General features: G+C 53.0%; 1 protein-coding gene across 9 annotated transcripts in view; it reads left to right on the forward strand.

Annotated features, from left to right (window-relative positions):
- The first annotated feature begins 14,033 nt into the window (after positions 1-14,033).
- Positions 14,034-25,166, forward strand: part of WNK2 (WNK lysine deficient protein kinase 2) — a 126,603-nt gene continuing 115,470 nt past the window's right edge. For all 9 annotated transcript variants that reach the window (XM_081263238.1, XM_081263241.1, XM_081263237.1 and 6 more), the window contains exons 1-2: positions 14,034-14,173; positions 14,716-15,392. In XM_081263238.1, coding sequence (XP_081119364.1) covers positions 14,718-15,392 — 675 coding nt within the window. In that variant the 5' untranslated portion in view covers positions 14,034-14,173; positions 14,716-14,717. The remainder of the gene's footprint in view (positions 14,174-14,715; positions 15,393-25,166) is intronic.

The following is a 25,166-nucleotide window of genomic DNA, read 5'->3' on the forward strand; positions in this document are numbered from 1 at the left end:
CCGAGGGCACTTTGCCGCCTCTCATCTCTGCAGTGTGACCCCCTCTGCACCTGCTGGCTTTGCTCTGGATGGTGCCAGACCTGGCCTGACCTCTGCCCTCAGCTTCTGGACCAGGGCCCCCTCAACACCCCCAAAACCCCGATCCTCAGAGACACAGTACCAAAGCCACTTCCTGAGGTGGCAAATGACCAGAGGTGGGGTGGAGGGCACGGGGGGGTGTAGCCTGCAGGTGACCTGCAGCACCACTGTAGTCCAGGTCTTTATTTAACGGATGCTTCTCTCTGTCAGTGACCAGTTATCTTGCCAAACAACATGCTTTCTGTAAGATCAATATGTATTTCCTCAATAGAAGGGTCACCGTTGTGGTTTATTGATCAATGACCTCTTTCTTGCATTTTCAGCTCACATAAAATCTTCTAGAAAAATAGAGGCTCCCTTTCCCATGGCCCCAGGAGGTGGCAATTTCCTCAGTAGACTCCTGTTGACTGTGGTGTTTGGGAGGATAGAGCCACCACTTGACGGGCACCCTGGGGTTGCTAAGTCCTTGTCTTGTCTGGGGACCTTTCTGGCACCCGCCTCTGTGAGCTATTTAATAGAATGAGCAGATTGAGGCCAAGAGGGTGAGAACCATGCTGGGGACCCCAAGAATTAGTTCAAATCTTTGGGGTGAGCACAGCCCAAAAGGATCAAGGCTCCGGTCCGGTGGAACAGCAGCACCCCTTTCTTTGGGGTCATCCCCTCCTTCTATACCCAGCCATTTTATCCAAGTCTGCCCTCCAGTCCTGTCCATTGTGACTGGCTCAGGGGTGACCACCTGACCTAAGTCAGCCAATAAGATTCCTTCCTGCTGCTTTCCCTGAGACTGTAGAAGTTGAGGTCAACCCAAAGCTTCTGGCAGCTGTGGGAACCATCTCTAGGAAAAGTCAATGGGGTATGACACTTTCACAGAGGAAATGGAGCTGAAAGAAGGAAAGGGAGAGCTGGACACCAGCCTTGGGAGCCTGGATCCAGCCACACCTGAAACTGTTGCAGCTCACCAGATTTTCTATTAAATAAACCAGTAAATTCCCTTTTTGGCTTAAACCAGTTTGAGCTAGCATTTTGTTATTCCCAAGATATGCACGCTGCCAGACAGGGGGACACAGAATCAACAGCGTCTCCACTTCTGAGCTCCAAGTCTGTGAGGGAAGAGAGGCCAGCCTACAGCTGTGTGCATGCCACTCATTAGGGGAATAACCCAGGTCAGTCAGGGACGCAAAGAGACAGGCAGTGACATCCAAAGGCAGTCCTTGCTTTGCAGGGATTAGGGTGTAACGTGAAGACAGAGAAAGCAAAAAGGCAAAAAAAAAAAAAATCCTGTCACTTTTCTTGCAGGCTTGAAACTCCTGAAAATAAGTTGAGCCCAACAAAACCCCAAACCCACCTTGTGGCCCATCCTGTGGAGAATGTCGGGGAGCTGCTACTTTGGGAGCTGTGCCCTGCCCTGCCCAGGCGGGCACCCTGGAGCAGCCCTGGCTTGTCAGAACTCAGCCTCCCAACAGCAGGACCTGAGAAGCTGGGTGGCCTGTTTGGCCCGCCTCGAAGCCACAGCCTCAGTTTGCACCTGCTTCCTGGGTGCTAGCAATGACCTTGACAGGTGACAGATGGTCACAGAGCCTGGCTTTTCAACTCTAAAATGCAGGGTCAGAGTTCTTACTTCTTAGGGTCTTTGTGGCACCTTCAGTGGGTACATGTGCATTGGGCCTGGACTATCCCAGCCCAGCCAGTACCCGTGGGATGCTGGGAGGTCAACTGAGTGTCCAGGGAAGACCACTGGGGGAGTTAACTGTGTGTGGTACCTGCGGGTGCTGGGCCTGTTGACACTGTGTCTCCCCCTGCAGGCTGGGAGGAGGCACAGCTGTCTAGGTTCAGGGCAATGAGCTCACAGCACGCAGCTCCTGTCTGGGACTGGGCCCTCCCCAGCCCCTTCTCTGTGGTCCCTTCCGCACAGAGGAGACTCCCGTGGGGAAAGTGCACACCACAAACAGGTACTGGGGGCTCCACTCGCAGATGCTATGGCTTGACTGTGTCCCCCCAAGTTCATGTGTTGGAAAGTTAGTCCCCCATGCAGCAGGGTTGAGACTTGGGACCTCTGAACTGTGACTCAACCACTGGAGCTCTGCCTGCCACATGCCTGGTCTGTTCGTGGACTGATGGATGAGTGGGCTACTGGGCTGTGGAGAGAGTAGCCTTGTTATAAAGGTGCTCTCTGTCACGCTCGCTCTGTCCTCTGTTGCGTTACGGGCAATAAGGGGGCCCTCACCAGATGCCCAGCCTGTGATGGCACCCTGCTCTTGAACCTCCCAGCCTCCAGAACCATGAGCCAAGTGAACTTCTCTTCTTTATAAATTACCCAACCTCATGTATTTTGTTACAGAAAATGGACCAAGACACCAGACCTCTGGGCATGGATATGGAAATAATGCGACTCCTGTACCCAGAATTCAGGGAACAGATTGAGCCCTGTGGAAATCATGGAAAGAGAGATAAAGGACATCATTGGTAATGAGACACTCTGTCCTTAAAGCTGGCATGCAGAAGCTTAGGTGGACGTTGCAGCGCACACCCTTAGGGGTGGGGTGATGGACTTGAACTCCAGGCGATGTTCAGCACAAACAGCTGATTGCTGCCCCCAAACCCCCCAGCAAAGAATGGGAGGGTCTCCTCTGGATGCACTTTCTCACTTTTGTCAACCTGATAGGTGGACTGTGGTGTCCTGGGAGACTCCCACTATGATTTTAATCAGCAATTTATTTTTTCAAGAGCAAAGTTGCACTTTTTCTTTTTTCATATTTAAGAGCCATCTGCACCTGTTTTTTTTTTTTTCCCCATGTGGATTCTCTCCTTCCATTGTTTATTTCTCTGTTGGCTTGTTGGTTCCCTGGGTTCTATTTAGTGCCACACTTTTTGTGCTTTTCAGTGGTGACTTCACTGTTTAAAAAGGTCCCAGGCTCAGTCCTGGGGTGCTGTCCAGTGTTCCCGAGTCCCCCGAAAGGCAGCAACCTGACTTGGGGAGAAAATAGTTAAGTAAACTTGGATCTGGCGTGAGTCGAGGTGCTGTGGACTGTCGGTTCCATGTTGCTGAGTCAGCAGTCAATGCAGAGAGGGCAAGAGGAAATTGGCTGATCTGTACATGAGCTGATTGCAGTGCCCTGTTTCCTCCCCCGGGAACAATAGTTCTGAACTCATCACTGTGAATAACCAGAATCAACTGTCTAGACTGTGTAGAGCTAGCTTCTGTATTATGTGCCATTTTTTAAAAGGCCTCCCTACTTTGGATCTAGAAATTCACACTCCCCGCACTTCCTCTTCCATCTCTTAATCTGGGCCTCCTCTGGTCAGCCTCCTGGCTGCTCCAGGTAAAGATGCCTACCATGCCATCTGGCATGCGATATGGTTATTTTCTAGTATGAGCACCTGGCCAGGTGCACAGTGGGCCCCACGGGTATCTGATGCTGCCCTAAGGTCCACGCGGGCACATCTTCTGTTTAAATGAGCCAGGTAACTTCCAGAGACAGTGTCACAAGCAAGCTGTGTCATTAACGTAGACCAAGCATGTTTGGTGTCTTTCCACAATGTCAGGATTTATTGAAGAACAGTACTCATGGATCACCTGAGAGTCATAAGCCGGATGATCACAAGTTCTCTTATTCTTTTCTAATCTTAACTTCTGATATCTATAACCCTCAAGTCACATGTACTTCCTGACAATGATATAGAGAGATATAGGGCATGGAAGACAAAGAAAGGATTAAGGTGGCTTTGAGGTTACAGGATGCTATGCCAAGAACAGCAGAGGGATGTGAAGTCAGAGTCAAAGAGTCACTGCAGGTGGTCAGATAAGGATTTTATTTATTTATTTATTTATTGGTACTGCGGATTTAACACAGGGAACTCAACCACTGAGCCACATCCTCAACCTTTTTTTCATTTTTCATTTTGAGACAGTGTCTTAGCTAAGTTGCTTAAGGCCTTGCTAAGTTGCTGAGGCTGGCTTTGAACTAGCGATCCTCCCGCCTCAGCCTCCCCAGCTGCTCAGATCACAGGCGTGCGCCCCATGCCAGGCTCAGATAAGGATTTTAAGTAGTTTTGCAGAGTCTCCAAGGCAGAAGGTACAAATGGCAGCTTTTTTTCAGAGCATCAGCTTGGAATGGGCAGGAGAAACTGCACTGTGCTAAAGCCTCCCGTGTCTGGTGCTTCTGATATGACTTGGGGTGCCCACAAGGTTAGGCGCTCCTTGATTTTGTTTGATAAGTTGGCATGTATAAGTTATTTGTCAATTTTGTGCCTTATAGTTGGGCCAGGCCGATGGTGATTTTTCATTTGTACAAACAAGGTGTACAAGTGAAATCTGCCTTGGTACCTGGACTCAAAACGGAGTGACTCATGGCAAACGACTGCTTCGCCAAGTGGAGTAAGCCAGGGTTAGGCACATGCTCACTGCTGCTGTTCTATACATCATGGAGTAACTCAGAGCAGGCATCGCGTGCTCTCCCCAGACAGGCACAGGCAATTCAGACTGACACTCCTGGAAAAAAACAGAAGTCAGGGAGGCCATGTTTATTGCAAAGTGGAAAAAAACCCTCATCTGCATTCACATGGCAGATGACGCAGCCCCTGGGGGTTCTCACGGGGACTCTGTTGCTGCAATTGCCAGGTGGCCTGGGGTCCTGCTGGGTGCAAATTGGAAACTCTGGGCACAGAGACCCCTGCTTGCCCAGGTGTGAGTCAGCCTACCCCAATCAGGGGAACAAGCCAAGGCTGCAGTCAGAGGTGCCCTGGGCATCGCGGAGTATAGGCTCTGCTCAGAGGACCCTGCTGCAGGTACTGAACCCAGCCACTGCCTGGTTCCTTTCTGCCCTGTCCACATCCCCTGCTAGTATGTCACTGATCCCCCATGCACCTTGGTGTCTCCTTATGAAACAGGGAGATGAGAACTTGCCCCTGGCAAATTGAGTGGTTCTTCCAAATTGGTGGCTGTTCCTCTCTTTTTGGGTAGGCCCTGCAGGCAAGGCAAGGGCAAGGAAACTGGGGTGTCCCAGCCAAGGTAGAAGTTTTTCCAGAGTTCACTGAAAGCAACTCAATAAACCTGTCCCCCACCCACCCACCGTGTGCCCCAGCCCCACACGATGTCATCTCCGCAGCTGTAAAAGCCAACTTGCTTTGCATGCTTCCTGGGCTGCTGGGAACTTCCAGGGGATTCGGGGAAGTTAACCAAGGGGCTGGGTTCGAGTCTTAGCACCACATATAAATAAATGAATAAAATAAAGGTCCATCAACATCTACAAAAAGAAAGAAATTAACAAAGGCAGATGGTGCCAGGACTCAACTGGGATCCATGAGTCTCCACATGCTGCTCACTGCTGAGCCCTTGGCTCCTCTCATAGCCTTGTTGGGGGCCTATCAGCAACCCCTTTTTAAAGGGGTTGATAAGTTGGCACGTATAAATTATTTAAAAGATACAGCCTGGATATTAAGTAGAGCTGCCTCTTCTACAAAGCACAGAAAAACGCACCGGATCGGAAACATTCCCAGGTGTTGAATTGGTGCGTTTCCTTCCAGTTTCTCGCCCTTGTGCTGTTATAAACCTACAAACAGCACTTGCGTGGCTTGATCCTATTTGATTATGTGGGAATAACATGGTTTGCTTAATCATTTTCCCGTTGCAGAGATTTTAGGTGATTGAAGATGCTTATTCTAAATAATCCTTCAGCGAACATCTTTCTGTGTCACGATCCACATCGCTGGTCACCTCATTCATGCAAATTCTCCAAAAGGACTCACTGACTTAAACAGTCGGAGCAGTGTGCAGACTCTTGCTCCAGTCACAAACTGTTTTCTAGAAAGCCTGTGCCAGGCTGCATGGCTGCCTCCATTTAAGGGCAGGACAGGACGAGCCTGGGCCGCAGGAGCGGTTGGGGCCGGGAGGAAACTTACACCCAAATCAGGGCTCAGCGGTGGCAGCTGACCTGGAGGGCAGTGAACTCATGGGCTTGGGCTTGGGAATTGAGGGCGGGCCATGACTCACCTGGGGCCCAAGAGGACAGAACCCCAAGGGAGAAACCTCACAGGACCTGAAGGCTCACCCCAATGGCCTGAGGACACCAGATGGCAGCTTCAGGGTGGAGATGTGGCCAGTCCTCCTGGGCTCCCTTCCATGGGCACAACCCGCTGGGTGTGGCAATCGGGCACTGTGGATGCCCTCTGCATGTCATGGATCCCCACGTGACTGATACCAGCACCACCTCAGGGTGACATGAAGGTATTTCCGAAAAGCATTAGCTTTGTCCAGTCACAGACCAAGTGCCAAGTGTTGGTTGTAATTATTATTATCGACAAGTGCAGCGGCACACACCTGTAATTCCAGGGCTGAGGCAGGAGGATCGTGAGTTCAAAGCCAGCCTCAGCAACTTAGTGAGGCCCTAAGCAACTTAGCAAGACCCTGTCTGAAAATAAAAAATAAAAAGGACTGGGGATGTGGCTCAGTGGTTAAGCACTCCTGGGTGCAATCCCTGGTACCAACAATAATAATAATAATTATTATTATTATCATCATTATTATTATTAATATTATTATTAGCAGCAAGCTTCAATGGGGTTACACCACTCCCCAGACTTAGGACCCATTCCTAGACTCTCAAGATCTGCGGTTTTGATTCCTGGGGCAAGAAGCTGCCCAGTGAGTGTGGTTTGGGAGACTGGTCAGGGGAAGTGGTTCCTCCTGGCCCCCAGCAGGGCTCCTGGGTGGGAATATCAAATACCTGCTTGTCATAGGACATTTGAGGAGCTAATGCCTCGTACTCTAGACCAAAACAAAATAGGATACATGATCTTCTGTTTAGCATATGCCTAATCAGGTAAAATTAAATAATAACCCTGTGCTTAGCAGAAAAAGATTTGAATCCCACTGTGTTCTTAAAAAGTCAATACGAGGGGCTGGGGCTGGGGCTCAAGTGGTAGCGCGCTCGCCTGGCATGCGTGCGGCCCGGGTTCGATCCTCAGCACCACATACCAACAAAGATGTTGTGTCCGCCGAGAACTAAAAAAAAAAAAAAAATATTAAAAATTCTCTCTCTCTCTCTCTCTCCTCTCTCACTCTCTCTTAAAAAAAAATTAAAAAAAAAAAAGTCAATACGAGGGGCTGGGGCTGGGGCTCAGTGGTACAGTGCTCGCTTAGCACGGATGAGGCCTTGGGTTCCATCCTCAGCACCACATAAAAATAAATAAGTAAAATAAAGGTATTGTGTCCAACTATAACTAAATTTTTTTTTAATTTGAAAGATGGGTTTATATTTTATTTTATTTTTATTTTTGTAGAGAGAGAGAGAGAATTTTAATATTTATTTTTTAGTTTTCGGAGGACACAACATCTTTGTATGTGGTGCTGAGGATTGGACCCGGGCCGCACGCATGCCAGGCGAGCACGCTACATCCGCTTCAGCCACATCCCCAGTCCCAACTAAAAAATTTTTTAGAAATTAATATGTCTGCTGGGCATGGTGACACATCCTTATAATCTTAGGAGCTTGGGAGGCTGAGGCAGGAGGATCACAAGCTCAAAGCCAGCCTCAGCAACTTAGTGAGGCCCTAAGCAACTTAGTGAGATCCTGTCTCTAAATAAAATATTTCAAAAAGGGCAGGGGATTTGTTTCAGTGGTTAAACACCCCTGGGTTCAATCCCCGGTAACACCAAAAAAAAAAAAAAAAAAAAAGAAAGAAAGAAAAAAAATCAATATGTCACATGTCTTTAATCCCAGTTACCTGGGAGGCTAAGGCAGGAACATTGAAATTTTGAGGCCAGCCTTGTCTAGCAAGACCATGTCTCAAAACATGAAAAAGGCTCAGATGTACCGCCAAATATATATATATATCAAAATGTATAGCCAATGAAATATTATTTCCCATAAAAAGGAATCTCACACAACATGCAGAAACCTTGAAAATATTGTGCTCAGTGAAAAAAGACACAAAAGGTCAGATACTGTGTGATTCCATTTGTTTGAAGTGTCCAGAATACAGAAGCCCCTAGAAACTGAAAGGAGGTTAGTGGTTGCCAAGACCTGGGGTAGGGGCAGGGACTGCTACCAGGAATGGAGTTTTGGGGAGGATGATGAGGTGATGGTTCTACAGCATCGTGAATGTACTCAAAACCACTGAATTGCACACTTTAAAAAGGGTGAATTTTATGGTATGTGAATTGTATCTCAATAAAGCTGTTATTAAAAAATCAACACGTTTTAAAACTTGGGGGCAAAGGAAATGATGTGTCATCTTTTTGATTATAAAAAGAGAAGAAGGGAAATAAAGACAGAATTCTGCACTGTGCCTCCCTCCCTCCTGTCCCCAGACTCCATGTCTAGCTCCGCCCACAGGCTGGCCCTGGTTGTGACAAAGACACATGTTCACATCCTCTCTCACAACCAACCTGCTCCCCAGCTCCCTCTTTCCCTGGGGGGGGGGGGCGCGCCATGGTCTCCCCCTTTTCTCTAAGCACAAGTGAGGAGAAATAGCTGGGTCATCTCTCAGGAAGGCTATACCTGGCAGAAACAAAATCCGGTCACTGGGGCTGGCTACAGTCCTCCTGTCACACAGCACACGTGGCTTTTGGAGATGTGCAGAAAGCAAACGTCAGGCTGGCTGGTTCTCATCCCAACCAATACAACTGCCGATGTTTCCAGTCAGCCTCGATCCCTTACAAACACAGCCTCAGCCCTGATTCTTGCCTCCTACGCCTGGAGATCTGTATGATCCCTGGGGAATAGGATAAGCCTGCAGGGTGTCCGTCATGAACAGTGGGGTCAGCTCAGCAATTGTGCTGAGCCAGTCTTTGGGGATCGTGGCCTTTGGAACACGTTTTTTTTCTCAATGCTCTGTCTTTGAGGGACTGTCGCCACCCAGTCCTGCCACCCAGTATGTCTCCAAGTGTGGCCCCTGGCACTTGAGCTGTCCACGCGTCTTACTTCCTCCCAGGGGGTATTGAGCCCCTTCCTCCCTGCACTTTGCCAGCTCTGGGCCTGCCTCTCCAGGGCCAGCAGGGCAGGGTTCCTCTGAATAATGGGTGCTTGGTGACCCCTCCCGGGCCCCTATCATCTGTCTTCCCAGCTACATGGACTGGCTCGATTGGCCAGACCCACAGTAACTAAATCTGAGGTCTTCTGGGGGGCCGCCTGGGAGCTGGGATCAGCATTCAGCCCCCACAACGTATGGGGTTCCAGGAACTCCCTCCCCACAAGAGAAATGAGCAACCCGAGAGCTCATGGCATGGAACTGCTCCTAAACAAACACCCAGAAACAACCCCACAGAGCTCTATCCAGGGTCTGTCTGTTCTGTTGCTTGTTCTGTGCAAGCACTCACCTGGCAGGTAGGCAGCTTCTGTTGAGCACCTACTGGAGCCACATGGGTGTCAGGCATCACACTAGGATTGCTTGGGACCTTCCAAACTCCTGAGGCCTGGCCCACCCAGGCTCACAGATTTAGAATCTTCAGGTGGAGGGGGCTTCTCAAGCCTCAGGTTGCTGAACTGCAGGCACACGTGAGACATACTGGGATGCAGAGAGTGAGACAAGGTCACAGGTCTGACCTTGGACTTGGTGAGGCCTCCCCTCCAGGTGGGGAAACAGAGGCAGGCCTGTTGGGCTATGTCTTCTTCCAAAACTGGGTTCTTTTTTTTCCCTCCTCAGTACTGACAATTTTCCTTCCTTCCTTCCTCTTTTTCTTTCTTTCTTTTTTTCCCCCTTCCTTCTTCCTGGGGTGCTGAGGGTTCATCCGAGGACCTCACATATGCTAGGCAAGTGTTCCACCATTGACCTACACCCCAGCTGGACAGTTCTACTTTACACTCTATCTTCTGTGTTACCAGAATTGAGGATCACTCTGAAATTGACCTCCCTCTGGAATCACAAAGAAGGTTCTACACAGTGACCAGTTTTACTTAGGAGACTGGGGCCACTTTCTGATTCAGGTATTGTACTTCAGAACGATTCCAAGGGAACCCTGTTGTGGAAGGAAAGGGGCTCTTCACCCATTCATCCCCCAGAGCTAGGTCACCTGGAAGTGTTGCCTCATTCTTCCCTGCCCTTCCTGTCCACCCAAGGCCCTTCCTGACCAGGAGCTCCCATCTCACTGGGGAGCAAGACCCAGGGCTAGAAGATGCTCTGACCTGGTGTGACTCTGATACCCACTGCTATCTGCCTCCTATGACCCACCAGCCATGCACTGTCCTCTGCTCTTGGCCACCCCTTGTGGTCTGGCTCCAACCTTCTCTAGGTCTCAAAAAAGCCTTCCTGGGTCCCCCAGGACACTCCCCCACCTCCCGGGGCTCTGTTCTCCCAGTACTATCCCCACCCATCTGCTGTCCCACTGGGGTGTCCTCCCTAAGGGGAAACTCAAAGGGTTCCTGACTGTGCTGGCCCTGAGCACTAGAGGGCTGATGAGTCCCTCAGAGGAAGACCTACCTGGGCAGTGCCTGGGGACCAGGCTCCTGAGAGGCCAGGTCAGACCCTCCTTCTAACCAGTAGCTTCCCTAATGTGAGCAGAGGCAATGGAGCTGGCCCTGTCTTTCCCTACTACAGACATTTGTTGAGCACCTATTGTATACCAAGACTGTTGGGCTTGGCCACTGTGCTCACCTCACAGGTGAGTAAACAGACCACATGGTCCTGGAACTTTATCTGCAGGGGCAGGTGTGTTTGCAGGTGCTCTGCTAGCTCAGGTGGGTCTTGGGGAAACTTGTCTCACGCAAGGGTTTGGGATCGGGGCACTGGGGGTCATGGGGCAGAATTGCTGTCTTCATTCTGTGACCTTGAAGAGTTACTTAAAGTGGAGAAGTCTCTAGGCTAGGTCTCAATGTACACATCTGTGAAAAGGAGGTAATCACGCCTACCTGGCCTGTCAGCCTTCAGGATGGCTGTCCTCAGCATCAAAGACAGATGCTATAACATGACCCTGGGTCATGGGTTTTGTTCTTCTACAGTCTTAGGTCATCGAGCCTCAGGACAACCAGCAAAACAGCAGGCAATGCTTACTCTCCCTATCTCACTACAAGGATCGTGGAGGCTCAGAGATGTCCAGTTGAACTGGCTAGGACACACAGTGTGTCTCATCAAAGTCCTGGCTTACAACTGGGCACAGTGATGCATGTCTGTAATTCCAGCAGTTTGGAAGGCCAAGGCAGGGAGATTGCAAGTTCAAGGCCAGCCTCAGCAACTTAGTGAAGTGACTCAGCAAAACCCTGTCTCAATTCTTTTTTTTTTTTTTTGGTACTGAGGATTGAATCCCGGGGTGCTTAACCACTGAGCCACATCCCTAGCCTCCTTTTATTTATTTTTTTAAAATTTATTTTTAAAAATTTTTTTAGTTGTTTATGGACCTTTATTTTATTCATTTATTTATATATGGTGCTGGGAATCAAATCCAGTGCCTCACACATGCCAGGCAAGTGCTCTGCCACTGAGCCACAACCCCAGCCCCCACTAGCCTCCTTTTAAATATTTTATTTAGAGACAGGGTCTGGCTGAGTTGCTAAGTGCCTTGATAAGTTGCTGAGGCTGGCTTTGAACTCTCCATCCTCCTGTCTCAGCCTCCCAAACAAAATTAAAAAGGATTGGGAATGTAGCTTGGTGGTAAAGCAGCCCTGGTTGAATCCCCATTACCAATAAATAAATAAACAAAAATAAAAAATAAAAACGTATGGCTTCCAAGTTCTGATCAAGGAACTCTGAGACTCTACCTGCTAGAATCCCAGGAACTGCTCCTGAGGCTAGCTTGAGATTCCTTGTACCATAGCTCCTGAGCTGGGGACTGTAGTGATCATGAGCTGGCACAGGGAATGAGTTCTCCATCATGAGAGGCCTGTGAGCCAACTGTGAAATCATCCCCAGGGGGTCAGAGCGCACACAGCCCTAGATCAGGAGCAGGATCTCCCCTCCCTCCGAATCCTGGGTTGTTCTCCCTGCTTTGCTGGTGTGACCACACTTCTCCACAAACATCAACACATGTGTGAGGGCAGCACATGCTGGAGCTGATGAGAACTTCTGGCCATTTCCTCCATCACCAGGCAGGCATGATGCCACAGGCTGCCAGTGCGACCTGTCAGAGCAGCAGGAAGCCAGGCTGGTGGGCATGAGCTCTAGAACTTGCTTAGCTCCATCCTATGTTGGTTTTCCCTTGGATAAGCCTGAACAAACCGGTCATGGGCAGACTGGGACTCAGGATGCCCTTTCTGGACTGACCAAGTCCAGGAGGAACTGGCAGACCTTTAATGTGGCCAAGCCAGGATGATAAGGTCTGTTCTGCATAGTGGATACTGAGGCTCAGAAAGGGCTGGACTTGCCCACGTCCCTCAGAACGCGAGGGGCAAGACGGGTGTCTGTAGCCTGCACAGAAATACAGAAGGCTTCTCATCCGCTCTCTACCTCTGCTGGAAGCTCCCACCCCTCCCTGGCCTGGGAGGTGCGGCTCAGATCACTGTCTCAGGGCTGCTCAGACCTGTAGAGCTGGCATCTGCTGATCTGCTTCCTGCTTGTGTGGGCTCTGTGCTCTTGCCTGTCCTGCAAGGTAGGTGTGGGATTAGATAACATAAATTAACAGGCATATGCCAAAGCCTAGCCCAGTGCCAAGCACACCGAACCACCAGATCTCTGGAGGGAAAGTCCTGATGGGAGATGTTTGCCAATTTCCATAGTGTAAATACTTCCAGTATAGGCGATGGTGTGGCATCTCAGAACTCAGAGCTGGGAAGACACTGAACATTGGCCTTCATAAAGTTGTTTCCAGTTGGCGCCAGCACCTGCTGCTAGTGCCCAGCAGGGCCCAGGAAGTCCTGCTGTGCTGGGTGACAGTTGGATTGGAACATGCTTCCCTCTAATTGTGAATGCTTGGTATCTACTCTGCTGGCTTTTATGTCACATGAGTTGCTTTGTGCCAAAGGCTCCAGGGCCAATAGGCCATGGTCATCCATCTCTAAATGGTTGTGCAGATCTGACCTGGTGCCACACCAGGGGGGTGGATACTGAGATGAGAATACTCTGACATCTCCCTTGCGCCCTGGTTTCCTCACCTGGAAGCGGGTGCAGTGACTGTGAGATACAGGTCTTGGAGGATTGGGTGAGGGTGAGGTGCTAGTTCAACCTGGTGCCTGGAGCAGTACTTAGAAATAAGTACAGTCTGGCCATAGTCTACCCCCTGCAGTGAGATTCAGAGATGCCCACAAGTGGGGCTTGCCTGTGGGAGTTGAGAGGAGTAAGTTGGAGGGAAAGATCATGCCCAGAAGAGGCGGCATTCTGCAGAGGTGAGAGATGAAGAGAACTTTGGGTGGAGGGATTTCTGAAAGTCTCTCCACGCCCCCAGGCACGGTATTCTAGCGCAGACTCGGTATTGGGAGCTCTGGAATTTAGAGTAGGTAGCTTCTACCTTCCGGGCCTCTGTTGCTCCATGATCACTGCTATCCGTCTCCCTGGGTGACAGGGAGACGCTCGTAGACGGTGTAAATACAGCAAGGGCAGGAAGGACACTCTCATCCCTGACTGTGTTTACCCCGGGCTTGGGCTCCTGCGGGTAGGGTACCCTGGTCCTCTTCCTAAATGTCCATTTTGTCGGGACACAGGTTCCCAGGTCTGGTGCTCTGGCTATGGTACTGTGAGGCAAGGAGCCTGCTATCGCCTCCCAGGGAAAAATGGGGGCCCTGCATGGCCAACAGCCCTGCGGAGTGTTCTAAAGAGCTTCACAGGTCAGGAGTTGGCCTGGATGCGGCAGCCGCCGTGGAGGCAACAGGAGAGGTTCCGCAGGTGTCCGCGCGCGCCCGGAGCCAGGTGGGCGTGCCAGGCCCCGCCCCGCGCGCCATCCGGGGGCGGGACGAGCAGACGCCCCGCCCTCCCCGCGCGCTGGGTCGGAGCCGGTGCGGGAGCGGAGGCGCGCTGAGCCGGCAGGAGCACGCGGGAGCGCGGTCCCGCAGTGGCCCGGCCCGAAGGGAGCAGCGCGCAGGAGCGGAGCAGCGCTACGACCCCCGCCTTAGCGCGGACCCCGCCCCAGCGCAGACCCGGCCCCAAGCGCGGACCCTGGCCCTGGAGCGCGGCCTCGCCCGCCTCGCCCTCTCTGGCCACCCGGCCGCGGGCATGGACGGCGCCCGCTCGCCCTGTGAGTGCCGAGCCCTCCCGCCCGCCGCCTTTGTGTGCGCGCCGCGCCGCCGCAGCCCCTTCCCCGCGCGCCCCTCCCGCGCCCTGGGCCCGCGTCCTTTGTGGAGCGGCCGCCTGGCCGGTGCCTCCCCCCGCCCCGGGCCTCCCTGTCCCCTTTGCAGCATCCCCCTGGACAACCCAGCAGGCCCTCCTCCCGGGCCTGGGGGCTGGGCCCCTTTTCTCCGGCCTCCCGGTCCCTTTGCAGTCCCTCCGGGCCCTCAGGGACATCCAGCAGGTCCTCCCTCTCAGGGTCCCAGTGACAGCCCAGGACAGGCCTTCTCCGCAGCCCGGGGCTGAGCAGGGCACGTCCCCCCTTCCAATCCGGACCTCCCAGTGCAGTCTGCAGCCCCTCTCTCCGGAGCCCCCAGGGACAGCCCGGCAGGCCCCCTCCGAGGTCGGGGCTGGGCAGGGCGCGGGCCCCGGGGCGGCGCTGTCTCATCCCGTGGCTCGGGCAGGTGCGGCGGGACCGGCGCTCACGCGGGCCTGTGTGTCCTTGGCCCGCAGAGATGGACCGCGATGGCGGCCGCCGAGACGCCCCCGGCGCGCTGATGGAGGCCGGGCGCGGCGCGGGGCCCGCGGGCATGGCGGAGCCGCGGGCTAGGGCGGCGCGGCCCGGGCCCCAGCGCTTCCTGCGGCGCAGCGTGGTAGAGTCGGACCAGGAGGAGCCGCTGGGCCTGGAGGCCACCGAGGCACAGAGCGCACAGCCCCCGCAGCCCCTGCAGCGCCGGGTGCTTCTGCTCTGCAAGACGCGCCGCCTCATCGCAGAGCGCGCCCGTGGCCGCCCTGCCGCCCCCGCGCCCGCCGTGCCTGCAGCGCCTTCGGGCGCCCCGGGAACGCCCTCGGACCCCGGCCCGGAGCCTGCGGGCGCCCGTGAGCCCAGCCCGGACCCTGCTGCTGCGGCAACCGCGCAGGTCCCCGACGGCGGCCCGCGGGAGGAGGACGCGGCGGCGGCGAGGCAGGAGGACGCTGGAGCCACCGAGGTGAAGCCCGAGCCCGGGCGCGCACGGAAGGATGAACCGGAGGAGGAGGAGGACGACGAGGACGATCTCAAGGCCGTGGCCACCTCTTTGGACGGCCGCTTTCTTAAGTTTGACATCGAGCTGGGCCGGGGCTCCTTCAAGACAGTCTACAAGGGTCTGGACACCGAGACCTGGGTGGAGGTGGCCTGGTGCGAACTGCAGGTGAGGGCTCCCTGCCCGCAGGTGGGCTGTGTGAGAATGCGTCCTTGGGCGCGTCCTTGCTCCTGAGCTGGCCTTAGGCAGCCCTGAGGATGGCGGGGGCTGCCGAGTGTGTCACCTTCTGTGTGGGTGGCCTGTGTGGACAGCGCACAAGAGGCCGGTCTGTGTCTGTGCTGACTGGGGCTTGTCAGCCCACTTGATGGCAGAAGTCAATGTTCGGCTTTGTACTGTGTGTGTCCATGCTGTGGGGGGCGTTAGAGAGGGGGCACTTGGGGGCTGTGTACCTTGAAGAGCCCTCCTAACCCACTTCACTGATCCAATAGAGCCTAGAGGCTGTGTGAGGGCGTCAAGACCTCTCAAAGGGTAGTTTGGAGCCGCTCAACTGCCCTTAAATTAGTAGCTTCCTGTGTCCTGGAAGGTATAGGTGCCTCAGCCTACAGGCTATCTGCAGGACTTCCTCTGACCCAGGGATCTGTGACCCAGGGAGGGTGCCTGGTGCTGTCCTGGGACCTGCTGAGCAAGCTTTGGAAGCCCTGTGCATAGCCTCTAGGTGCTCCCAGGGCTCCATCATCCAGTTGGATGTGTGAGAGCCCTTAAATCCAAGTCATGCAAAACGCTAGTGGGTTTTTTCCTTCCCTTCTTTTTTCTTGGATGCAAAGGCTCTGGGCGTGCAAATTTCTTAACCTTGCCCTCACGTTCGCTGTGTCAGCCCAGGCCCTGGAAGATTATATAAAAGGCAACCCTAGGCCAGCCTTGGAAGAGGAGGCAGCTCCTGTCACAGGGGGTGTTTACAGGCCCTCCCTCTTTGGGAGGGGGTAGCTGTCAGGCAGAGGCCGGCCTGGGAGAGCGCTGGCTGGAGATGTAAGCCTACCCCACTGGCCTGTAAAGTTAGCTGGCCTTCCAGGCTGACGCAGGCTGGGCGAGCCAGGGCAAGCTGGGTGCCAGGGCTGCAGGCCACACTGCAGGATGCCTGCATTTTTGGCCCAGAAATGGGATTCAGTTACTGTGTCCTCCAGCCCCTGCAGGGTGACCTGCTGGGGTGTGCAAGCCGGGCTCTGCAAGCCGGGCTCATTTGGTGGGTGTTGACCTGTCGTGAGCCCTTCCCCCAAGACGAAGAGCTCCAAGGTCTTGCCTCTCCTCTGTGGTTCTGTGTGGCTTTGTGTGATAGGGGTCTGTGGTATCCTTCAGGGTCCTTCAGGAGGGGCTGAGGAGATCCTCTCTCCTCCCACCTGCACCACAGATTCTAAGCCTTGCCAAAAGGTGGCCTTGGGGGCAAGAGATGGCCTTGATGGAATAGAATGGACATGTGGGTGGGGCAGGTTCCGAGGGCTGGGGTCCTGGGGTGTGCGCACCCTGTGTTCCTGCTACCTAGGTGAGAGGCAGAGGGGAGGGAGGATCCAGGAAGGGGAAGTGAGGATTCTTGGTTCTGGAGCCTGGTAGGAGCTTTGGCTCCCCACCTCCCTGCTCTGGCTAGATGACCAGCATGGCTCTCCGAACACGCACTGGAGCTGTGGCCTCAGAATGCCACTGCGGGCGGAGGGCAGAGGAGTGCTGCAGCAGGCTGGATGTGAGTTAGACCTCGGCAGCCTGAGCCTGCTGATCTGGCTGAGGCAGTGCAGGAGCATATGACTCTGGGAGCTTGTTAATTCTCCTTCCCTTTAAGGAAAGGCCGTCCGTCCGTTCAGTCGCTAGGTCTGCCTGTGGTGAGCAGGGCAGTGGGGTGGGGCTTGGCCTCCATCCAGGGGTCTTTTCTCCTTGGCTCTAGATAGGAGTGGAAAGGTTGGGGGTGGTTTCTGGACTAGAGAGTGCTGTTCCTTGCCCTGGGGTTACTAGGCACCCCCTCCCAGTTGGTGGGGAAGCTGTCCCCACACTCCCCCAACAAGAGGTGCCTCTCCTGTTCACCCAGGCCGAGGTACATGCTGGGAGGCCACCTCCCTCTGCCGGGACTGATCTGGGAGGGTTTTCTCTGGCAGAGTTCTGAACCAACTTAGAAGAGCCCCTTTATTGAGAACCTCTGTGTGACAGGTTTAGCCTGGGACCTCCTCATCACAAATCATGAGGTCATGGGGTGATGGGGTAACCTCCTGAGGCCACCCAAGAGGAGTTGGCAAGGGGCATTTTGGGACCAGGGAAGAAGGACATGAGCCTGGAGTGGAGGATGGAACCCACCCAGGGTCCCCTGTGTGGTGACTGGGCTGTGGGGCAGGGCTGAGTGGGATGATGTAGGCAGCAGGGGTTCTACACGTAAGAAGCCCCTGTGTCAGGATGGGGACTAGGGCAGAGAGGGTCACTCCTGGGTGTGGTATAGGGTCAGGCCTCACCAACCAACAGTGCAGAGGACCTGCCTGGCTGGTGGAGGGCGACAGGTGGCCATTCTTGCTAGCCAGGTTGGCTTTGTGCCAGGGGTGGGTGCCTTCTCGTTGCACAGTGTGGTGAGGTTCATTTTGCCTCCTGGTCCCCAGTGTTTCTGGGCACTGGGAGAGGGACCTCCTGGGAGTCCAGGTTTGCATGGTGGAGGGACAGTCTGTCAGAGTGTTGCCTTCAGTCAGGGGGGCCTTGTGGTCTCTGGGTCTCTGTCCCTCTCTTCTGGCCCAGAGTGCCTCTGCGGGCAGTGGCCTCCTCCCTTTGGGTATGCCGGAGTCTGGCTGGTGGCTGTTTCCTTTTTGTGACCTGGTTGGGCTGGGGTCTTCTGGGCCCCTTTTCCCCCCACTGGAGACCAGAGAGGTGCATTGCTTGCTGACTCTTTCCAGGGTTCCCTGCTAAGGGGCAGAAATGTCCCAATCTTGGACCTAGCGAGTAGCTTAGAGGACATCTGATTTCCTTCCATGACTTGGTGTTGAAAGAAGTTTGCAGGGAGAACTGTGTGTGCTTATCTCACCTCCAAGGGCAAGATGCCGCACCTGAATTCTCTAGAGGGCCAAAGCCGAAACTGGAACTGTTACTATTGTCGTTGTTGTTATTGGTGTGGGGAGTAAGCCATTTAAAAAATAGCTTTTGAGTGAACTTTTATTTTTGGCACCAAAGCGCGTTACAGTGATCATGAAGGAAGTGAAAATACTGTCAGACTCCCATCTCCTTCCCACACCCCTTCTCTTTCCTGGGACTATCCCATGTGGCCTTGGCCCTCTTTGGCCAGCTCTGGTCCTGTATAGACCCCTTTCCCATCAGACAGCCTGCCAGGCAGCTTAGGACTCCCCTGTCGGGTCTGGGCATGGCTGCCTGGCTGCTGGGGTCCCACCTGGGCATTGCTCAGCCTCCATCGAGGCTCACCTCTGTGGTGTGGGAGACACGTGCCTGGCAGGGCAAAGTCACAGCACAGGGATGACAGTGCCTAGAAGGGGGTGGCACTGAGGGGCTCCTGGCGTGTTGTGGCCACAGAGCGGTGATAGGGAACCCGATGCATCCCCATGGCTGCCTCTTGGGGTGCCTTGTGTTGGTGAGCCTGTTCCCGCCTCCGGATGTTGACCTTTCTGTCTTCCTTAACTCTTGACTACATGGGTGACCGAGCTGACACTGTCCCATGTGACTTAGAAATCCCTCTTCCCTTGTTGGCCATGGGTCCTGGGAAAACGCCCCGCCCACTGTCCAGAACCTGTTGAGGTGGCCTGCTGACTTTTCCTGGCCCTGCCTGCTTCTGCTCTGTCCCTCGGGGACCCTGGGGAAGGGGCGGAAGGGGACCCTGTCCATGTCCTCTACTTTCAGGAGATGCAGGGTCTCAGACCCTTGGTAACCCTGCCTTCCACAGAAAGCCACTGTGCCCTGTTGGTCTGGGACCTGTGTTCCCTAGATGGTGACCGGGGCCCCATGCCAGGTTCAGGGATCCATGTGCCTTGTGGAGACCTTCACTTCTGACTCTCAGCTCAGCACTGGCTGGGCCCTGGCAGAGAATGGGGGCTGGGGCGTCCAGTTCTGCCCTGCTTGAGCCTTGCCAGCTGGAGAATCCAATAGAGAGGTCTCTGGGCCACCCCACCATGAGAGGGGTCCTCCTGCTGCACTGTGAGGTGGTGATGGCCATCTCAGAGCTGTGTTCCCATCTCTCAGGAGCCTGAATGCTTTGCATTGGTGGCCTTGTGTGGGGGGCCTGACTGCTGCCTGGCCTGCCTTCACCCCCACCCTACTGATGCCCGGAGGGGTGGGGACAGGGATAAGGGGGGGCACAAGGAAGTAGTGGGGCTCCTCATAGAGACCAGATTCTCTGCAAGGGCTCAGGCTGATTTGACCGGTGGTCACCTGCCTGTGTGTGTGTGAAACTTCCTGTTGCTTCATTCTGTTGAGGGAGATGGGATTTGGCGTTAGCTGGGTGGCAGCGCTGAGTTTGTGTTCTTGGGTGAGATGTTTCACGCTTTCCCCTGTCTGAGGTTTTGTTTTGATTGGCGAGAAAGGCTGGTGCTGGGTGTCCTTAGGCCTGTGGAGATGGCTGTCCTGCCATAGAAATGTGGGCACCCCAGCACTCAAGGTCCCCTCCTCCCCCTGAGTGGTGTCATGAGGTGTGTGTGGTCAGCAATGACCACGAGCCGCCTAAGCTGTGGCTGCCATCATGGGAGGGGGGGCAGAAGAGGGTGCGGCACTGTGGCTTGTCCCCTGTTGCAAGCCATTTCTGGGTAGTTGGACATGTGCTTTTGAGGTGTCCTCAGAGGCCCTGGACTTCAGAGGTGCCCAGCTGAGCCTGGTTTAGGGCCAGGTTGCTGTGTGACTCAGAGTAAGCTGCATTGCCCTTCTGAGCCCTGAGGGAGAGGCCAGGATGGTCTCCCACGTGAGGGGCAAACCTGCATACGCTGCTTGTTTTTCCTGCTGTCCCTTAGCAATGTCTTCTCAGCTCTGTGACCTGTGAGGAAGCCTGAGAGGACAATCAAATATGCCTCCTGCAGCACCAGCACCAGAACTGTCTGTGACAGTAGAGATGGCTGTCTCCGTCGTCTCTCTACATGCCCTGCTGAGCACCCGCGGGGACTAGGGCAGGTGGACATCGCACCCTTGATCTTTCTTACAAGAAGTGGGCACAGTGGCCATGAGATAAAACTGAGGCCTGGGTGACCTCGATGCGGTCGTAAGGATGCCAGCCAGGCAAGGCAGGGACCAACTACAAACCAGCTAACGGAAAGGGGCCCAAGAGGCCTGGGGACCTGTTAGGGCTGCACGAGGCCCAGGCGGTGTGTGACTGTTGCTTCATTCTGTTGAGGGAGCTGGGACTTGGCACTAGCTGAATGGCTAAACAGCACTCGGGGGCGAAGGACCTGGGCTAGGTGATGGCTGTGTCAGCCTCAGGTTCCTGGAGTAAGTGTTGGCCGGGGATGCTCCCAGTCACTTGGGTCACCTGGAAGGTTGGACTGTTCCTGAGGCTCTCGTCCCCTAACTTGCTTCATTGTTTCGAGGGGTAGCTCTAAGGTGGGGCCAGGCTCTGTGGATGTGGGGCCATCTCTCTGCTAGCTAGAGGTGACATCAGAGGAAGGGGCAGGGTTCGGTACAGGCTGGTGACCCTGAACTCCAGGCCTGGGAGCACTATAGCGGACAGGACAGATCATGACCCAGAACACAAGATGAATAGATGTGAGAACATATTAGCAGATCTGGTGGATACCATGGTGGGGGGAGTGCAAGGTACTTAGGAAAAGGCCCTGAGGAGGGAGGAGCAAGCCACTGAACAGGGAGGCAGAGAACAGACGTGCAAAGGACCTGAGGTTAGAGCCATTTCAGCACAGAGGAGAGCTCAGCCGGTATCAGCCATATAGGGAGACCTGTAGGTATGGCCAGGACTTGGTTTCTTTGAGGGTGGGAGCCATACTGGGGGCTTCTGAGAGAAGGGGTGGGGTGAGAGCAGACTGAGGTTTTGACAGGGTTCCTTGGCTGATGTGGGGACAGGTCGGGGACAAAGGTGGGGCAGGGGGCCAGCCAGCAGGCAAGGCAAAGGGTTCTACCTGCAGAGTGGGGCTCAGGTGGGGAGCAGGGTCAGATTCTGGGTGTGTTTGAAGGAGGAGAGCACAGGATTTGCTGCAGGTTGGAACTGAAGGTGGGAGTTGGGGTAACAGCAGAGCTTTGGGCTGGCAGGATGCAGCCGCTGTCCTCTGAGAAGGAGGTGGGAAGTGGATTTGGAGGAGGATCAGGTCTTGGCTCAGAACGTGCTTGACTTCAACTTGACCATCCTGTAGGCAGTGAAGGTGGTCCTCGTGGGGAGCAGGTTCTCTTAGGCAGAACCTATCTTTGGGGGTCTGAGTAGTCAGCTCAGGAGCAAGACTGAACCCCAGAGGAGGGTGGGCCTCAAGTCAGGCCAGGAGACAGGGGCCAGTTGCCGCAGCCCTGCCCGGAGTGGCTGTCATGAGGTTGGAGGGAGCGCCGTGAAGGGCCGCCTGGGCTTGTCCTAAGCCTGCCACTCAACCTTCTAGAAAGCCTGGATTTGCTGAGAGCGTGGCTCTTCTGCCCCTGTGGGTGTCTCTTGGGGCTTGTGGCTTGAGCCTGGCTTCAGGCCACCGCTGGAAGAAGCCCAAGGTGACGGCACAGAGCTCTGCGTTACTGCTGTGGTGGAGGAGAACTTGACCCAGTCCAGCAGAGTTCTAGGCTGTGTGTCTGGTCTCCTTTGCAGTCTATGTTGGTTGAGCGATTGTGGTGGGATGCGGGGCACTGGAGCCCTACAGCTGGACCAGGAAACGCCACCAAAGATTCTGGCCACGGGGGTCTCTGTACAAGCTAGCGTTCCTGGGGAGAAGGTCTGCCCTGGTACAGCATGGGAAGTGCCTGCCTCTCTGAGCCTTGGTTTACTCCTGTGTGCAGGGGGATGGTGCTAGCTGACCCTTATGGCTACAGGACAGACGAGAGAAGCATCATCCAGAGCGTACCCTCTTCTCACCTCCTGAAAAAGGTCCTGATGAGATGTGTAGTGGAGAGCAAGCAGGTTGAACCTGGTGGGGCTGGTTGTGCCCCTGCAGGAGAGCCTGAGGCACCTGGGCTGCCATTGTCTTACCATTTGAGCTGGAGATAAGGAAAAGTGTGTGAACGGCATTTTTGAAAAGCAAGTCGGGATCTGCCTCTGACCATGGAGAATCTAGGACTATGAGTTGGGGGAACCTTGTCTGGGTAGAGAAGCCCTGAGAGGAGAGGATGGTGAAGTTTCGACGTGTGGCAACCGGAAGGTTGTTGAACTAGATCCAGTGGTGAATACCTGTAATCCCACCTACTCAGGAGACTGAGGCAGGAGGATCGAGAGTTAGAGGCTAGCCTCAGGAACTCAGTGAGACCTTGTCTCAAAATATAACAGGTTGGGATGTAGCTCAGTGGTACAAAAAAAAAAAAAAAAAAAAAAAGATTGTTGTAAGTTTTCCTGTGCTTCCAAGAGTTTTCCCATCCAGTTCTATTCCTGGAGGACCGAATTCTAAGAATTTCTTTAAGTATTTGATTACTACCTCTAATTTAAGTTAGCTTCGATTAAATATATCCTAGAATTTTTTGGAAAAGACTAAAAGTGTTCAGTGTGGTATTGGAGGAAGGGTGGATGGATAGATCAATGGAACAGAATAGAGAGCCCAGAAATAGATCCATACAGGGAAAGCCAAGTGGTCTTTGATAAAGGAGCAAAGATATTTCAATGGAGCAAAGATAGTCTTTTCTTTTTCTGGTACCAGGGATCGAACCCAGGGGCACTGCACCACTGAGCCACATAACAGCTCTTTTTTATTTTGAGACAGGGTCTCGCTGAGTTGCTAAAGGCCTCACTAAGTTGCTGAGGCTGGCTTTGAATTTGTGATCCTCCTGCCTTAGCCTCCCGAGCTACTGGGATTACAGGTGTGCACCACCGTGCCCAGCAACATGGTGTTTTTCAACAAGGGGTCAATTGGACATCTATATGCAAAACACCAAATCTAGTGCTGAGCATGTACTAAGCAGTAAAGCACTCACCTAGCATGTGCAAGGTTCTGGATTCAGTCCCCAGTACCAGGAAAAAACAATCTAGACAGAGACTCTACCTTCTTCACAAAATTAACTTAAAATTGAGCACAGACCTAAGTGTGAAGTTCAAAGCTGTAAAGCTCCTAGAAGATAATGTAGGAGAAAATCTAGGTGACCTTGGGTTTGGCAATGATTATTTTAGATACAACACCAGAGGCACAGTCCATGAAAGAAATGATTGATAAGCTGGACTTCATTAAAATTAAAAAAAAAAACTGGTCTGTGAAAGACACTGTTAAGAGAATGAGAAGACCGGTCCCAGACTGGGAGAAAATATTTGCAAAGGGAACATCTGATAAAGGATCCTTTCAAAACACACAAAGAACTTTTGAAACTCAACAATAAGAAAACAAACAACCAGATTTTAAAAAGTAGGCCAAAAATATGAACAGACACCTCACCAAAGATGATATCCAGATGGCCAATAAGCATATGAAAAGATGCTTAATATCATATGTCAACAGGGAAATGCAGATTAAAGCCACAGTGAGATACTGCTAGACCTCTAGTAGAACGGTCCAGCTCCAGAACTCTGACATCACCAAACGCTGGTGATGACGTGGAGCCAATGAACCCTCCTCCTTCATGCCTGGTGGGAATTCAAAATGGCGCAGCCACTTTGGAAGACTGGCAGTTTCTTACAATATAAAACATGTTCTTACCAAACAACCCAGAAATCTCTTTCCTTGGTATTTACCCAAACATGAAACATTGAAAACATGTCCACGCAAAAACCTACACACAGATGTTTATAGCAGCTTTATTCATAATTGTCAAAACTTGGAAGCAACCAAGATGCCCTTCAGAAGACGCATGGGTAAATAAACTGTGGTATATCCAGACAATGGAATGCTACATAGAACTAAAAAAAGAATGGCGTTATCAAGCCATGGAGAGACCTGGAGGAATCTTCTACGTGGATGCCTAAGTCAGAAAAGTCAGTCTGGAAAGCCTATGTGCTGTATGATGGCAGCGATCTGACGTGCTGCAAGGGGTGAAGCCACCGAGGCAGTAAGGACCAACAGTTGCCAGAGGTCAGGGAGGACAGGGATAAAGAAGTGGAGCACCCGGGATTTTTAAGGCAGTAAAACTATTCTGTGTGATAGAATAGTGGCAGCTACATGTCATTTCCATTTGTTCAAACCCACAGACTCTCTAACCCCGAGAGTAAACTTTGGACTTCAGTGAATAATGAAGTATCTATTTTGGCTCATTGATTGTAATAAACTTACCACATCAAGGCAAGCTGTTAGCAGTAGGAGAGCCTGTGTGGGTGTGTGGGAGTGCAGGGAACTCTGTACTGTCTGCACAACCCTCCCGGAAACCTAGAACTTCTCTGTAAAAGAGTGAATTGATTTTTAAAAAGGAGTACAACTATGTGAAAGAAGTTAAGTTTGCAAACACTGGGAAAAAAAAAGTCACCTATAATTCATGAATACAGTTACTTTTTTTTGGTACTGGGGATTGAACTCAGGGGCATTTGACCACGAAGCCACATCCCCAGCCCTATTTTGTATTTTATTTAGAGACAGGGTCTCACTTGAGTTGCTTATTGCCTCACTGTTGATGAGGCTGGCTTTGAACTTTCGATCCTCCTGCCTCAGCCTCCAGAGCTGCTGGGATGACAGGCGTGCGCACTGCACCTGGCTGAATACAGATGCTTTTATTTTTCATATTATATTCTGTTCTTGTTTACATATATCTTTATATATTTTTTTAAACAATGCAGCTGCAATGTCACCTTTAAAAAATCGATTTTTTTTACTTGTTTCTAGATCATCTTTTAAAGCTGTTGGCTAGTGGGGGGGGGCAAGGATTCTGGGTTGGCTCCTGGTTTTT

The sequence above is a fragment of the Spermophilus citellus genome, assembly GCF_964194105.1.
Source record: "Spermophilus citellus genome assembly, chromosome: 12".
NCBI lineage: Eukaryota > Metazoa > Chordata > Mammalia > Rodentia > Sciuridae > Spermophilus > Spermophilus citellus.